The sequence below is a fragment of the Eurytemora carolleeae genome, unplaced genomic scaffold (assembly GCF_000591075.1).
Source record: "Eurytemora carolleeae unplaced genomic scaffold, Eaff_2.0 scaffold873, whole genome shotgun sequence".
Classification (NCBI taxonomy): domain Eukaryota; kingdom Metazoa; phylum Arthropoda; class Copepoda; order Calanoida; family Temoridae; genus Eurytemora; species Eurytemora carolleeae.
The window spans coordinates 53,978-71,547 of NW_019396770.1; the positions used below are offsets into that span (position 1 = coordinate 53,978).

Consider the following 17,570-nt stretch of genomic DNA (forward strand, 5'->3'; position numbering starts at 1 on the left):
CCATAACTACACGTGTGAACTATGAGAGATGTAGACTAGAACTAGGAGAGGTTGTAGACTAGAACTAGGAGAGGTTTAAACTAGAACTAGGAGAGGTGCAGTAGACTAGAATTTGGAGAGGTGTAAACTAGAACTAGGAGAGGTGTAAACTAGAACTAGGAGAGGTTGTAGACTAGAACTAGGAGAGATGTAAACTAGAACTAGGAGAGGTTTTAAACCAAAACTGAGATGACTCCGAGAACAGATGGATCAGACGGTGAAATGTTTGGAGAGAAGAATCTCCGTTGCTGATAAATAAATAGATAGATGGATAAATAGATAGGTATTAGGTATATAGAAAGATATAAATAAATAGATAGATAGATAAATAGCTAGATAGATAGAAATATAGATTTGAAATAAATAATTGACCCAAAGACTTTGCTAATTAAAAATAGCGCTTTAGAAAATCTACGCAAATTCGACGCATTTTCTCGGGTAGACAAAGATAGTAACTAATGTCGTCTTCTCCAGAAATCTAGTGTATACATTTACCTTGTTGACGTTTTATAATGTTGTCTTTTGTAATGGATTAAATAGTTATTTTAAAACAAAACAAGGAAACCACTTTAGTAAATGTTTAAATGGTACTGTTGTTGATAGGACCTTTACTGGGATGGTGACTTGAAATTACATCTATCAGTCCCTTAGAACATTTACTTTTGGTTTGAAGTATGTGAAGTGTTTATAAGAAAAAAAAATTTCTCATATCTTTTATAAAAGTATATAACCTTGTACTTTTTAACAGTAATCAATTATCTGAATACTTTTTCATTCAAGATTGAATTCTCTCTCTACCTGATTTAAATGAATTATTGAAAAATATACTGTCATAATATTTATTTAAAAATGTAATAGTTTTTACACACTCGGGGATCTGTCAGCGTAAGGAATTCGTGTGATCCAATTAAATTATTGAATTAGTGAATTATTTTTGAAACAAATCCCCATAAATCAATTGAAGAGTAAGATTAATACAATAATTTATGCGATATTATTTCTTTGCCTAAGATTAAACAGAAGACGACATTTAAACAAAATTTATTTGCCGTTTATAATTTTGGAAATTTCTGGTCCCCTTTCTTCTTCATCGCTTAAAATCCCATTCCACAGTAAAAATATTTGACGACATCTGAAAATGTTCACTAACAATTATTGGCTATTTTTTAACAAAAGAGAAGCATAACTTTATCACAAATTCAGCTATAATTCAGCAGACGGTCCTTATATCCAACAAATGAAAAAATAAATTGTAAAATAAAAAATTAATGTGATTAATTTTAGTTAATTTTTAGCACAAAAAATTCACAATTATGTTAAATAACTAACGTTAGACTCTCAAACAACCGAAATAACCATGTGACGTCAAAATACAGCTGTACTGGCGTACTCAATCATCGGATAAATTTCCAACGCCTCGTCTTTATAATTAGCAATTTCTCATGTAAGGTATATAATTTATTTTTATTAAAAAAATACACGAGAGAGGTGGGGGGGGGGAGCTGAGTCCCAATAGCCCCTTCCTCCTCGAACATCTCTAAATTCAGTCAAGAAACTTCATTTGATTATACGAATGGTTTTCTACAACAAAAAATGAGGAAATAAAAATCCATTGACGGCTTTAAGGGAGTTTCTGACTGACCAGAGAGTAGGGATGTTATCGTTTAAATATTTTGAAAAACAATATTGTTATGAAAACGGCGACGAAAAAAACGAAAAACGAAACGATGTTTTAAAAAGGATTGCTTTTTAAAAAAATTATTTTTTTAAACGGTTGTTTTTAAAATGATTGGTTTAAAAAACAATCATTTTTAAAAACGATCATATTTATAAAGCTTGTCGTTTCGTTAACGACAACCCTTCGTTAACGATCGTTAAGGAAGAGAATAGAAGAATCCAACCTGAAGGGCATCGGTATTTATTATTTAGTATTATAGAAAAATGTTCTAGGCAGTAGGCAGGTTGTGCCAGGGTACAGACTTGGGAAGTTGCTGCTTGGTTTAGGTAAGCAATCAGTTATTTTTAAATTGAGTGTTCATTTTCATACAGGTTAACAAACAAATATTGAAACTGTAAAGATGATTTGAAACTCTTCAATTATCACGATCCCAAGTTTAGATTAAGCCTTTTGCCTTTAGAGTATATCTGAACAGGAAGGACATGAATCACATCGCAGCTGTTTTAAACTACTAGGATTATATTTGTGACCAAAATAAGAATTTTTATATGTTATAAAACATTTTATTTGATCAGACGTTAAAATAAAGTAACGACTGTAGGGCTGAGCAAATTGCATTAAACTTGTAAAAGAAAAAAATTTACATGTTTTAATGTTTTCTAAATGCCGTTGATTTGGATTTCCAGAAACTGCTCAGTTCACAGACAAGGATCAATATACATAGTTTAACTATTCCGCAAACCGTTAACGCCATTAAAAGTTAAAACTGCAAAAATTGTAACAAGCATGCAATATTACTGATTAATTTGGATTAATATTACTGACAAAATTTTAACATTTATTAAAACTCTGTTGTAATTCATTCAGTAAGAAAATTCATGATATTAAATAAAAGCATCAAGGGATGAAAGAAACAACAAAAATAGAATTGAATCAATGACCTGAAATACCAGTTAAAATTGTTTTCTGTTCTTAAATCATCTATACTAATATGCCTTAGATAAGTTATGAAAATCTCAAAATTCTAAGATGAGGTCTGCAGTAGGTATGAGCCAAAATATTTTAAATCACGAGAATACATACAGGGTTACCAGCAAAGGATGAGACCTCAGAGACGACTTTACAGAATTTATACTCCTGTTCCCATAACTACACGTGTTACCATAACTACACGTGTTCCCATAACTACACGGTTTCCCATAACTACACGGTTTCCTTAAACTGTAAACTTGTTTCTTTCTTTGCCAAATCATATAATAATCCCTTAACAAGACTATATTCAAGAAGACTCAATTAAACCTTTGGTTTGTCATGTTTTAAGAGTTTCAGGCCGTCTTTGCAGTCTAATCCTTTGTGGGTAACCCTGTGTATACAAAGTAGTCTTAAAAGTAATGTACAAATGTGTAGAAATAAACACCAATTTTTTTCTCTGCAATGTGTAAAATTTTTAAAAGGTTGATTTTCATATCTCCATACAGTGCTCTTTAGATCTTGCTTTTTCTTGGAAGTCGACATTTCAAGCATCGAACCAAGCTATATAGAAGAGAAGCCTGTATATTTTAATTAGGTTCAAGTTGTAAAGTCGTATTTGTAGATGAAGCAAGAAATAACAAGCACTCTATGTAACCCACCCCAAGGAGGTAGGGAACCCCCAGACGCCATGAGCCTCCACTATGCAGACACAAGCCTCCCAGATTTTCTAGACAGACCGAGCCGCCGCAATGCAGAAATGAGCATGCGCAATACATCAAATTCTGCCTGTGTAATACAGGAGGTTTTTTAAACTTCTGTTTTAAGTTTAAATAAAAGATTTTTTTTAATTTTTCGACATAGTGGCATAAGAGGTTTCTTAAAGATGTGAAGTATCAATTAACATAAATAGTGCCTAATTATGACTAATAAAGTGGTATGTAAAACTTTAAACATTTTTTACTTGAAAAGGAAAATATTTAGAGAAAAAATTTAAATTTCATCTGTTATAATTGTTGATACAATCGATATCCTTTTTTGTAGTTCAGATAAAATTTAAAAATTTGTATGATTTGTTTAAATCTTAGCATTTTTCAAAACATTGTATTATTTAAATCAAAGATTACAACAATACAAACTAAATTTACTCCAGAAATATTTCTCCAAATATCTTCCTTTCTTCGTAAGAAATGTTTAAAGTTTTAGTATACATCTTAAAAGTCTATATATGTTTCTAATCATGACAATCAATAAATAAATCTAGTCTTTAGTAAAATTCTTATGCCACTATTTCAAAAAAAATCGTTAAAATTTGTCATTGCCCTTAAAAACCAAGATTTAAAAAAGATTTGCTGTATAGTGGAATAAATCTGCAAAATGCGGATCAGTGTTTTTTTTTAGTTGACAAGGGTAATGATTGCAGTATTGAACTATACTGTTTTTTTTGTAACTAGCTTGAAGGCTCGGCGTTGCCCGTGAAAAAACAAAATTGAAGAAAAAAATAAAAAAAATTTTTTTAAAAATTTCGAATTCATTTTAGCATTTAACACCCCCTGGGCACCCATTAGTGTCCACAAAAGATTTAAGCCCAATCGGTACAGCCGTTTGGCCGGCTATACGCAACATATACGAGTGTCTTGTTTTATTATATAGATATGTATTAAGGAAAAGTAAGATTTTTTTGAAAGATTCATCCTTAAATAATTTATCATTTTTAAGATTGAACCAAAGTTTTACAGAATGACTTTCATTTTGTATTGTTAAACATGCTGTATAATTAAGTTTTAGTAATTTATTCTTCTTCTATCATATTTTTCTTTTCTTTCTCAAATTCTTGTTGTATGAAATGATAGTCTTTCCTGATAAAAAAAAATTTTAAAAAACACATTTTAAAGCATTATTTTCGATTGGCATAACGAAAATTTGTTTTAAAAATATAGAACTTGAGTTTAGCCAATTTTCTTTAACGACGTGATGTATTGATATTGTTGCACCAAGTGACTAAATAGAAATAAAAAGCAAAATGAAAGTGTCCTGGGACCAAATTTTGAAAAATAGAGAAGTAGTTGAACTACCTAGACTAAATTGAACTACTCTATTTCAGTTGATCCAGCGCTCAAGAGAACTGGTTAAACTGGCGACAGTGCTTGGTTTAATTACTTCTTGCTTTAAATTAGGAAAAGATTTCAGTTTGTTTTAACAATCTGTTTAACTGTTTTGCATGAGATGGGCCATGACATGGCAGGATATTCATTAGCCTTAAGGTTTTAGTGACTTAAAGTATCATCCTGGTTCACAGGGACATCCTGGAGGGATATGGTCTAGTTATGTCACACATTAAAAATATAGCATGTTATGTGTTCTGTGTATTTATAAAATGTGAATCAAAAGTAGATTTCTTTTAAGTGGTAACCGCCAAAAAAGTCCTTGAAATAAAAAATTTTTCAAGGTAAAGTCCAACAATTTTGAGACTTTATTTGATATGACTTTTTTTACTGCTCCAGTAGGATTTCATGTATAAACGTCCCCGTAAATAGTCCTATTTTATGCATAAGAACAAAGGATGTTTACAATTGATATTGAAAACACCCCTGGATATATTCAATATGCAACTGCTTAGAAAAAAATCCTATTTTTAAAAACGTCTCAGACTTGACCTCATTTTCACAAGACAAAGGACTTTTTCTTCAGGACTTCAATTCCTGTGATCTTATTTCCTGAGACTTTATTGGCAGCCCTCATATTATTTTAGGAAAAAAGTCCTCGTAATCTTTAACACTGTACTTTATTTTCAATGACATTTTTTCCTAGGACTTCAGAAAATTGTGACTTTTTTGCAAAAGTTTTTATTTCCAGGTTTTTTTTCCAGAAACTTTTTTCCGGTGACTTACTTACAAAGATTCTTCGTAAGTATCTCTAATTGAAATAGGCGTCTTAACTTTCTAGAAGAATGATTTATTTTTCTATAAAGAAGTTCACCTGCAGTACACAATATACTGCATAAAGCACGTTGCACAATAGTCCAATTAATTGATGTAAAAGTTCAGTTTTAAGCTAAGAGAATAGAATATATGATAAAGTGGAATTTACTATAAAAAACTGTAAAACGGCCATTTTGTTGTACTGTTTCCATACTGCAGGTGTACTTCACATATTTGTGCTATATATAACCTTTTGGGCCATGGAACATCATTTTATAGAAAATCTAAAATTAATATTAAAAGATAACCAAATTATGAAATAGGCTGGTTTAATAATTGACTGATGATCATTTCACATAGACTCTAGGCCTTTCACTTTACAAAGGATTAATTTACGTTAAAACAATAAATCAATTGATGTTTTTTATTCACCTAATTCATTTAATAAAGTTTATTTAACAGCTTTAAAAATTCGAAATTGAAATGGATAGTCTAGGGAACATACTGTATTAATGTACTCTACTGCATATAATTTGTGAACATTTACATGATTTGTACACTTTGAACTCCCTTTCAGGCTGAAAGGGACTGACAAAATTCATATCGAGGGATTGTCTAAATTCCACTCTAATATATATTATATTCTCTTTGGTTTTAGGGCAGTAGGGAATTTGACAGTACAGTTTGTTCTTACAGTGTAATATTGCTTTATAAAATATAATAAATTCTGTACAGTATACACTTTCCAGTATGGACTTCTCTTTCCAAGTTGAAATCATATACTTCAGTTTGTTTACAACAATATAACCTAATAAAGGATTTGAGTTTTCCCTATTTCTTTGTAACCTGATGGTGTACAGCTTTGCAATATCTAAGGTTTCGGACAGTTAATTACAACGATACAGGGATTAAAACATCAAAGTTTGTGGTAAGAACTCAGTTCTCTTATTGTTTTTACTTATATTAATCCCTGATTTTGTAATTATCAACATATGTTTCAAACTTGTTTTGTTTTTTTATTAGTTTCTTGTCTTTAACCGCAAAATGTCTGTTTTTATCATTTTGTGTTTTAAGCTTAAATTAAACATTTATTACATTTCATTTTAAGCAGTCGTCAAAGCTAGTCAAATTGTTTCTAAGTAAACTGTTAAGTGGATGATCTTTTAGTTTTTAAATTAGACCTGGCAATATTTTATAAACATAAAATACTTTTATGTACAAATTGACAATTACCAATTGCGGTATCTCCATTTTAAAAGTCAGTTGCAGGATTTTTCAGAAAAACAAGTAAAAGGTTTTCCAGATATAAGTCGATATTTGATTAGGGGATAGGTTTTTTTTGTGTTTCGAGTTTGCAATAAGCATTTCAACAAAAAAAAACGAAATATTCTTTCGAGCTCCAACCTTGTTCAATAAGTTGTTTATTTTAGCAAATCTAAGAATGGTAAAATCAGGACCTACCCTCCTGGCTCCTCTTATATGGCCTCTAGGTCATGTTTCTGCTGCTATAAGGAAGGATGAGAATGAAAAACCTGAAAAGGTGAGCTCTATCAATACATTTTTTGTTTGAAATATATTACTTACTTATTTTTCGTATTAAACTAAACAGTTAAAATAAAATACTTTATTCATAAAAACGCATTTTAAAAGTTTTCCAAGTTTGCTGTGTTTTTCATAAATTTTATTAATTAATATAAAACAATGATTTTAGCTGATACAAGCATATCAACTTGACTTTAGAATCCATTTTATTCTATAAGAAAAAGAAAGTGAACATCATTTCAAATTTCAGCCCTATGTGAATCCTTTGATGGATATTTCTGGTCACTGTATGGCCTTCCTTGCATCAGCCAGGTCTTCATTTTATAAATAGAACATTTGTTCAAAATTATAAAACAAGAAAAAAATAAAATAAAATTTAAAAAGTTAACTTTCATAATTGATAAAATCATTATTTAAAATCTAATACAAGACTTTCATCTCAATTTTCAAAATTGTTTGATTAAACCTGCTTTTTCCTCAAATTTGGTGAGAAAAATCTATTTTAATCATTGAACATATAGAACCTTTTAATTCTCTTAATTCTAGAAATCTAGAATTCTTGATCTTTTCGTTCAAAAAAAAATTAAAATATCATTTTGCCAATTAAGACTTATTTTTCAGGTCTTGGATGATGGCTTATGCCTGTATGTACTATCTACCTGAGAAATGTGGACTTGAAGCTTATCCTGGTTTTGGTCCTGGCAGGGTATACAGTCTAGACTGGGTTTCCCATATATTAATCAGGTCAATGTTTAAACATAAACATCACCTGGTAGGGAATACAGTCTAGACTGGGTTTCCCATATATTAATCAGGTCATTATTTAAACATAAACATCACCTGGTAGGGAATACAGTCTAGACTGGGTTTCCCATATATTAATCAGGTCATTATTTAAACATAAACATCAAAAGTTCTGTCTTGCTAATTTTTTCAGTTAATAAAATATTAAAACAAACATTCCGATCTGACAGTTTATTAACCATGACAGTTTAGAACGGGTCTTTAAAGACGAAGAGAAAAAGAAATGATTTGATTGATTAATTGGTTAAATTGGGAAAAATTCTATTTATTTATTTTTTTGTATCTCACATGCCCCCCCCCGCCCCGAAAAAAAATAATCCGCTATACTTTTCTTATTAAAACATAGAAAATGAAAATGTAATTATAGACTATTTTTCATACCTTGAAACAGTAATATCAAGGTCTCACCAATTAAGAAATATTATCCCAAAATTTGAAACTTACAACTTTTCCTCTATCCAAAATACCCTGGGGGGGGGGGGGGCAAACCTCAACGTCCCTTTTCTTTTTCTACAGAAAAACAGAAAGTTCAAAATCTCTTTCAATGCTTCTGTGCAAAAAAATTTCAATTGAATCTGCCTTTAATTATCAAGGGCTTTCTAATGTGAGAGGCATGAGTAGTTAAAGTGTTAGTTTAAGAAAAAATAAATGGTATTGCAACAGACCAACACATAGTGAAGTCCGAACCCCCCCCCCCCCCCCCCCCCTCCCTGTCTACCTTTCACACCTTCCCACGAGTAGGAATAGGGTTTGGAAGAAATATTTATTGTTCAGTTGACCAAAATAAAAATAACAAAGATGACGGAACGGTTCGCATTATGTAAAATATTATTCTATTTACCGCTCTTGATGAAACTTCAGGATTCGATAGAAATAGTATCGAAACGCTTTTACGTGTGTATACTTTTTATTTTAAGAAGAGAGTTTCGCGATTTACCCTCAAAACATCTAAAGAGATTTTTTAGACCAAGAATGTGTCGTTATTGTTTGGAGGACACACATCAAACTATAATTTGGACTCACCCTCTATGTACATAATAAAAATATAGTTGGAATCTGGATAATCTGTGTGATCTACAATTATATATATATTTAGGAATATTGTTGGAACCTGGATAATCTGTGGATTCTGGGATTGGTTTCTCTATTTCTCCCCCCTCAAGGATAAACTGCATAAATATAAGGTTCACAACAAATTAAAAACAAAAACTAATTTCATTCATTTAAGTTAAAAATTATAGATATCATATATCTAAATTATTCGATGATCTCCAATATAATATATTTTTGAAAGATTCTTATGTTAGACGACATACAAAATAACAAAGATAAACTTGTAAATGAAGACGACAACTGTTGATCAATGGAATATTCTAGATGAACCCAGTCTACCCTTCGATGCAGCAAATAAAACACGACGCATTCTGGACCACAACCGCCAGGTAGATACAGGGTTACCCACCAAAGATGAGACTTATATGTAAGGCAGAAGACTAAATTTACCCAAAGGATCATCATATTAAACAAGTTTTCGGTTGTTTTAAGTCTCATCCTTAGTGGGTAACCCTGTATATGGAACACATCTTAAGAGCGAACATGAATCTACATGTTTTTTTCAAAGGATTTGAGAGAGAGAATTTATATCAGAAAATCATTTATTAAAGTTGTTTTTTGTTAATTTTTTCAAAATCCCTTTTAATATTTTTTGAAGATCGGTACAGGTGAGAACCAGAAAATTGTTGCAAGTAAATGTTGTGCTAAAATGTCGCACATAATTTTGTAATGCAACATTATATATTAAATGATACAATTCAAAATTTAAAAAAGTCTAAAAGAATTCCAACGTTTTCTGGTTCTCATGTCGACCACTCTTGAATCTAAAATCTAATCATAAAACCCAATAATTAAAATTATTTTTTAAAAAACGGCTGATAAATATTTTTATCCAGTTTAAGAAAAGATGTCTTAATATTGGAATTTATTCAATGAAAACATAGAAATCATCGATATTTTACATTGCTACAAGAACAATGCTAAAGCTAACCCAAGACAGAGGGGTGAGCTATTTGCAATATTCTAATCCTTGTATGTTTTGATAAATTCAGCTTGTGTGGAAGTCTGATTGAAATTATTCTTTGTCATCATTGGGCTCTCGGTACCATGAAAATACAGGTTACAGTTTCGTTCAAAAGTCAAAATTTTAAAAAAATATTTTCCTTAAAATCATAATTTTAAAATTTTTAAAAGTTACTATTTTATAGAATAGTTTATCGGTCTCACCTATTCTAACATTCATCCTTGCTCTTACTGTAACTCACTACCGTATCCCACATTTCTATTTAGTGCACAGGTATAAATATATATAAACAACTATAACGAAATTAACTTCTTTAAAAATGGATTTAAGGTTAGCTACAAAAGATAAAACCTAAAGTACGACCAAAAACATTGAATTTAGCAATACGAGGGATGCATTCAGGATAACATATATTCTTATAATCTTGGTAAATTAATTGATTTGACAAAGAAAGAAGCAAATGTGGGCAACCCTAAACTGAAGAGATTTGTTTCACTATGGTTAAATTTCTACCGTAGTTTAAAAAGATGGTTTGGTTTGACTAGCATAAGAAGATTTTAGGTTATATTGACTACAGTTCCAACCAAGAGTCTAGAAATTATAGCAGCCGTATGTCCAATCAAAGCAAAGTGTTTAGGGGGGGGGGGTGCGGTCCCTAACTTATAAAAGGTATCAATATTTTTTCAAAAAATGGGGTTTTAAGGGGTGACACAATGTTGCCAAGGGGCACAAAAAAGTGACCCCCCCCCCCTAAACAAATGCTCTTGTACGCCCCTGATCACATGATCACAGTAGTAAACTTTATTAAAATCTGTAAATACTGAGTTTGAGCGCAAATTCAACGTTCAAAACTCCTACTTTGGGGGTGGATACGTTTTTAAAATTAGTTTTTTTTTTAAATTATTAAATAACGACGACATAAAATGTAAAAAGTTCTATAAAAAACTATAGCTACGTACAGGAACATGTTGAGAAAATAAAAATTAATCTTATCATCGAAAATAAGTAATCTTGCTCAATTATTAGTTTCTATTTTCTCATTACTCTGGTTTATTATTATTCACAAAGAAAGATTTTCTGGAATATTATTGAAAAGACGACATTTGAAGAATTTGAAAAAATCTGCGAATAAATTCATAGAAAATAAGAAATTCAATATAATAATGAAAATGAAATAATCGATTTTAGCATTTATTTATTGACAAATTTCTTTTGAGAAATATGTTCCTAACCATCTAATTAGATTGCTGTATAATTTTTACTTTATTTTTCGTTGTCGTTATTTAATAATCCAAAAAAAAACTAATTCTGAATACATATCCACCCCCAAAGTAGGAGTTTTGAATGTCGAATTTGCGCTCAAACTCAAGATTTACAGATCTTTAAAAGGTTTAGTATGTCTCAAATGAATCCGAAAGAAGTTTTCCACAACACTGCATACTTAGTTCAACTACCTTACATTGCCGGTTACTCCCTTTAAACCCACTTTATCTTTAAGTAGACCTATGGTTAAAAATCCGAGCTGTATTGATGCCGAAAACTCTTACAATGATAAGACCCATGGTTAAAATTAATCTTGGTTAGAAAAATCTGTAGTCTTCATTTATTCTACCAAAGTTAAATCTGATATAACCATGGTAAAAATGTCTCTAGTTTCCACCTCAGTATGTATTTTGTAGAATGATGCATCCTTGGAAGACGACAACTGTTCCAGACTTTGGTAAATTTTTGTACAAAAAGGTAAACTAAATAAAATCAACGAAACAAAATAGAAATAGAAACAAATTCTTGAAAATCCTACATTTTTAAGGTTCATTCTCTTCATCACAAGTCCTACAATCCGACTGCATGGAGTGGTACCAATATGCATCCTGTAGAAGCTACATTGTACTATTCAGCAGTACTTATACCTGGTAATATATAAACATGTACTAGTGGTACAAATATGCATTCTGTAGAAGCTACATTGTACTATTCTGCAGTACTTATACCTGGTTATATATAAACATATACCAGCGGTACAAATATGCATTCTGCAGAGACAACATTGTACTATTCTGCAGTACTTATACCTGGTAAGTGGTAATATATATGTACTAGTTGTATAAATATGCATCCTGTATAGAAGCAACATTGTACTATTCTTCAGTACTTATACCTGGTAATATATAATGTACTAGTGGTACAAATTTACATCCTGTAGAAGCTACATTGTACTATTCTGCAGTACTTATACCTGGTAATATATAAACATGTACTAGTGGTACAAATATGTATCCTGTAGAAGCTACATTGTACTATTCTGCAGTACTTATACCTGGTAATATATAAACATGTACTAGCAGTACAAATTTCATCCTGTAGAATGAATATTGTACTATTCTGCAGTACTTTAAACACTTTGTAAAACAGGAATAAGTCTTATTATTAGTTTAATTTTAGTTGCCCTGTCTCTTCACCCAGTTCATGCTTTAGCTGTTCTCATAGATTGTGGAGTTGGTGCTTGGTTAGGACATGATGGTTTCCAGGTAGGTTTCCAGGTAGTATTCCAGGTAGGTTTTAAGGTAGGAGTCAAAGTAGGTGTCCAGATAGGTTTACAGATAGGTTTCCAGGTACTCTTAGGTGTCCAGATAGATGTCTAGTTAGGTTTCCAGGTAGGTTTCCAGGTAGTATTCCAGGTAGGTTTTAAGGTAGCAGTCAAAGTAGGTGTCCAGATAGGTTACAGATAGGTTTCCAGGTACTCGTAGGTGTCCAGATAGATGTCTAGTTAGGTTTCCAGGTAGGTTTCCAAGTAGGATTCCAGGTAGGGCCCAGGTAGTATTCCAGGTAGGTTTCCAGGTAGGATTCCAGGTAGGTATCCAGATAAGTTTCCAGGTTGGTGTCCAGGGAGGTTTTCAGGTAGGTTTCTAGGTAGGATTCCAGGTAGGTGTCAAGTTAGGTGTCCAGGTAGGTTTCCACGTAGGATTCAAGGTAAGGCTTCAAGGAGGATTCCAGGTAGGTTTCCAGGTAGGATTCCATGTAGGTGTTCAGTTTGGTGTCCAGGTAAGTTTCCAGGTAGGATTCCAGGTAGGATTCAAAGGAGGTTTCCAGGTATGTTTCCAGGTAGGATTCCGGGTAGGTGTCCACTTAGGTGTCCAGGTAGGTTTCCAGGTACGGTTCCAAGGAAGATTCCAGGTAGGTTTCTTGGTCGGATTATATGTAGGATTTTAGGCAGCATTTTATGTAGGATTCTATGTAGGATTCCAAGTAGGATTCTAGGTAGGATTCCAAGTAGGATTCTAGACAGGATTCTAGATTTTTTCTTACTTTGAGTTTATAGTGGCCTGGAAGTGGAGATTATTTCCATCTTCTCCATCATGCTCATTTTGATTGCAACTATGGAGCTATGCATGTTCCTCTTGATCTGCTTTTTGGAACATTTGCAGGATCTAAAGAAGAGGTAAAATATTATATCAACATATTATTTTGTGAGGAATGTTATCATTTATTAGAATTTTGATTGATTGAACTCTTGATATAAACTTGTCTGGATAAGAGTTTTATATAATTTTGTTTTTAGGTGAAGCAGATCTGGTCAAATAAACCATCTGGAGAAGAGAATAATACAACACCTGTTCATGCTGCCAGCAAACAGGCAGATAAGGTCATGTGACCTACTAGAAAAGTTTAAGGTCATATGACCTATTAGACAAATATAAGGTCATGTGACTTACTAGACAAATATAAGGTCATGTGACCTACTAGACAAATATCTGGTCATGTTGCATACTAGACAAATGTAAGGTCTTGTGACCTGCTAGACAAATATAAGGTCATGTGAGTGTGACCCACAAGGCAAATAGAAGGTCATGTGACAAACTGAACAGTTATGAGATCATGTCACCATGTCATCTACTTGAAACTATTATGAAAAAAGATAAATTGACTGAATCATAATTTTTGTTTTGTCTTTTAAATGTTAAATAAAATGTTTAAAACTGCGTTTATAATTTCAGACAAATAAGAGATAAAAAGAGAAGACATCTTTAACGATCGCACATCTTTAACGATCGCACATCTTTAACGATCAACTGTTGTGAATGGAACTAACAATCGACAAAACCGTAAATGGATGTTAAAATTTTATTTTTCTAAGAACGAAAACAATAATTTGCAATGGAACCATTTTGGAAAAGTTTAAAAATCAATTATCCATTTATAACTCGAATTTCCCTTAATTTGAATACTAGAAACCTGCTGGGTCACGAAGGGTTAACTTTACCTATGGGTTTGAATGATGAAAGATTAAATGTGAATACTTTATTTTCCAAATATTCAAGAGTTTCACATTTCAGAAGTTTGATCTTGCAGGCATGTTTCTTTCCGCAGTTTATATTGCGATTGTTTGTATTTCAGAATTTTATATATCAAGAGTTTGTTTTTCATGATTTTATTTTTCATGAGTTTGTATTTCACGAGTTTGTATTTCAGAAGTTTTTATTTCAGAAGTTTGCATTTCCGAATTTTATATTTTATGAGTTTGTATTTTTGAAGTTTATTTTTCTGGAGTTTATATTTCAAGTGTTTGTATTTCAGAAGTTTTATTTTGGGAGTTTGTATTTCAGGAGTTTGTGTTTCAAGAGTTTGTATTTCAGAAGTCTGTTTTTAGTAGTACATATTTCATAAGTTTGTATTTCAGTAGTATGTCTTTAAGTAGTTTGTATTTCAGAAGTTTGTATTTCAGGAGTTTGTATTTCAGAAGTTTGTATTTCATGAGTTTGTATTTCATGAGTTTGTATTTCATGAGTTTGTATTTCATGAGCTTGTATTTTTGAAGTTTGTATCTCAGGAGTTTGTATCTCAGGAGTTATTATTTCATGAGTTTGTATTTAAGAAGTCTGTTTTTAATGAGTTTGTATTTCAGGAGTATGTATTTCAGAAGATTGTATTTCAGGAGTTTGTATTTCAGGAGTTTGTATTTCAGGAGTTTGTATTTCATGAGTTTGTATTTCAGAAGTTTGTATTTCAGAAGTTTGAATTTATGAGTTTGTATTTCATGAGTTTGTATTCATGAGTTTGTATTTCAGAAGTTTGTATTTTTGAAGTTTGTATCTCAGGAGTTTGTATCTCAGGAGTTATTATTTCATGAGTTTGTATTTAAGAAGTCTGTTTTTCATGAGTTTGTATTTCAGGAGTATGTATTTCAGAAGATTGTATTTCAGGAGTTTGTATTTTGGGAGTTTGTATTTCAGGAGTTTGTATTCAAGAGTTTGTATTTAAGAAGTATGTTTTTCAGTAGTACATATTTCATGAGTTTGTATTTCAGTATAAGTAATTTCTATTTGAGGAGTATTTATTTCTGGAGTTTGTATTGTAGGAGTTGGTTATGGCACCTCATGGAATATAGGTTTGTTAATAGACCCAAATAAGAACTGTTGTCAATAATTCGAAATTGATAACCAATAATATTGGGAACTTTAAATTATGTGAACATTTTTATAGTTAAATATAAACATTTACTGAATATCAATAAACAAATAAAGCTGTGGAAATATTGGACAAATTAATGAGAAGGGAAAGAATGATGAACAACTTCATGCATACCTAGGGTTGGTAACGTTTTGATTTTTGAAAAAAACGATCGTTTCGTTAAGAAAACGTCGAGGAAAATCGAAAAACGAAACGATCGTTTTTAAAAACGATCGTTTTTTTAAAAAGTTCGTTTTTTAAAAACTGTCGTTTTTTAAACGATCGTTATAAAAAACGATCGTTTAAAAAAACGATCGTTTTTCAAAACGATCGTTTTTATAAAGTTCGTCGTTTTGTTAACGATCGTTAACGACTACCCTTCGTTAACGATCGTTAACGACTACCCTTCGTTAACGACTAACCTTTGTTAACGATCGTTAACGACTACCCTTCGTTAACGATCGTTAACGACTACCCTTCTTGATAATAACCGTAAATTTGGAGACTACAGTCCTTCTTTCGATCTGTAGAATTAATTATCTTTATGTGACGTAATTATCAATCATTACCTTATCCAATCACTAATCAAATCAGTCTTCTAGGGATGACCTTTCATTAACTAAACAATTATGATCAAAACCTAATATTTTTAATATCTTGTACTTTAATTTCTTGTGTGCCAAATTTCAAGCATATATAAAACAAATAAAGAATTAGGTTTTAAAGTTCATATTGACCATTTTGCGGGGCTCATGGCGGCTCTGCACTCTCAAAAGTAGAACAAATTTCTTCAATTCAATTCAATTCCGCTGAACATTTTATAAATCTAATTAAAGACGACATTTATGACTATCTTCAGGACGTCGTAAAAATGATAATTTTTTTTTTCAAAAACGATCGTTATTTTTTAACGATCGTTTATTTAAAAACAATCGTATAAAAAACGGTCGCTTATCGTTTTTCTGAAAATGATCGTTTTCAAAAACGATTGTTCATCGTTTTCTAACAGTTCAAAACGAGTGGGTTGTTTTTAAAACGATCGTTTTTTTGAGAAAACGAAACGATCGTTTTTAAAAATGATCGTTTAACGAAGCAAAAAACGATCGTTAAACGATCGTTTTCAAAAACGATTACCAACCCTATGCATACCCTTAGTATCTAATGGGGTATTGTATGGATATGTAAGGAAACCATTAAATTGTTTAGAAATTGTCTTCATTATTTTTATATTAAGGAGAAAGTATTTTTTGTAACTTTTAATTCTGCATTATAATTTGCAAAAAGTAAATTCATTTTTGATGGTTTTAGGACTTTTAAAGGTTCACCAACAATTTAAAAATTGTTTATTCTAAAAATATGCTTTTCTTACACTAACTTTGATCCTGAGAGCAAATACATGCAGTAAAACGAACCAAAAGAGAAGATTTTGAAACAGTCATCTTCTGTTTCTTAGCTTAGGATAAAAGCAAAACTTTATAAAAGCAGACCTGAACAGAATACAGTTTAATAGTTTGAAGTTTATTTAAAGTTTTTTAAAAATGAACCAAAACAATTAACAACCCTAGTTATAGATATAGATATCTGATTGACTAGAGGGTCATCGTTTTTAAAAAACTAAGAAAAAACAATTGTTTTAACTGCCTACTTCTGGTTTAAATTTGACAGAATAACCAATTAAATTTGAATCAGTTGTTAAATTTGAACCAATAGTTGGTATTTCATTGATGTAGCTCAAACTCATTAAATTCAGTCCCTGAACATGCAATTTAAAACTTTCCTTATCGGTCTCATTATTTTTTTCCAGATTTGGATTCCAAGTTTTGAGAATTTGAAATGCTTAAGAAGTGTTTTGTTGTTCTTTGTTTTATTTGTGTGGCATTTATTATATGTAAATGCTTTATTAGATATACCAGGAAAATACACAGTTAGAATTCCTGATAAATAAAATAACATTTTATTATCTGTTCAGACTAAATTATATGCTCTGGGCCCAGAGGTCATATAACTCATAAAATAAACCTTAAGATGCCATAATTAAAGCAGTAATTGCTAGATAACTAACTGAATTATGTACAGGTTGGGGGAGNGTGTT

The 17,570-nt window shown here is 31.1% G+C and overlaps 1 protein-coding gene across 1 annotated transcript in view; it reads left to right on the top strand.

The window, feature by feature from the left end:
• The window catches only part of LOC111708477 (putative Delta(7)-sterol-C5(6)-desaturase 2), a 22,474-nt gene extending 8,464 nt beyond the window's left edge, over positions 1–14,010 (top strand). Inside the window, exons 3-14 of the mRNA XM_023481866.1 lie at positions 7,036–7,147; positions 7,400–7,461; positions 7,771–7,893; positions 9,050–9,137; positions 9,331–9,395; positions 10,059–10,125; positions 10,215–10,303; positions 11,710–11,770; positions 11,841–11,943; positions 12,473–12,558; positions 13,350–13,469; positions 13,590–14,010. Of these exons, the coding sequence (XP_023337634.1) occupies positions 7,049–7,147; positions 7,400–7,461; positions 7,771–7,893; positions 9,050–9,137; positions 9,331–9,395; positions 10,059–10,125; positions 10,215–10,303; positions 11,710–11,770; positions 11,841–11,943; positions 12,473–12,558; positions 13,350–13,469; positions 13,590–13,682 (1,056 nt within the window). The 5' untranslated portion in view covers positions 7,036–7,048 and the 3' untranslated portion in view covers positions 13,683–14,010. The remainder of the gene's footprint in view (positions 1–7,035; positions 7,148–7,399; positions 7,462–7,770; positions 7,894–9,049; positions 9,138–9,330; positions 9,396–10,058; positions 10,126–10,214; positions 10,304–11,709; positions 11,771–11,840; positions 11,944–12,472; positions 12,559–13,349; positions 13,470–13,589) is intronic.
• Positions 14,011–17,570: the final 3,560 nt, after the last annotated feature.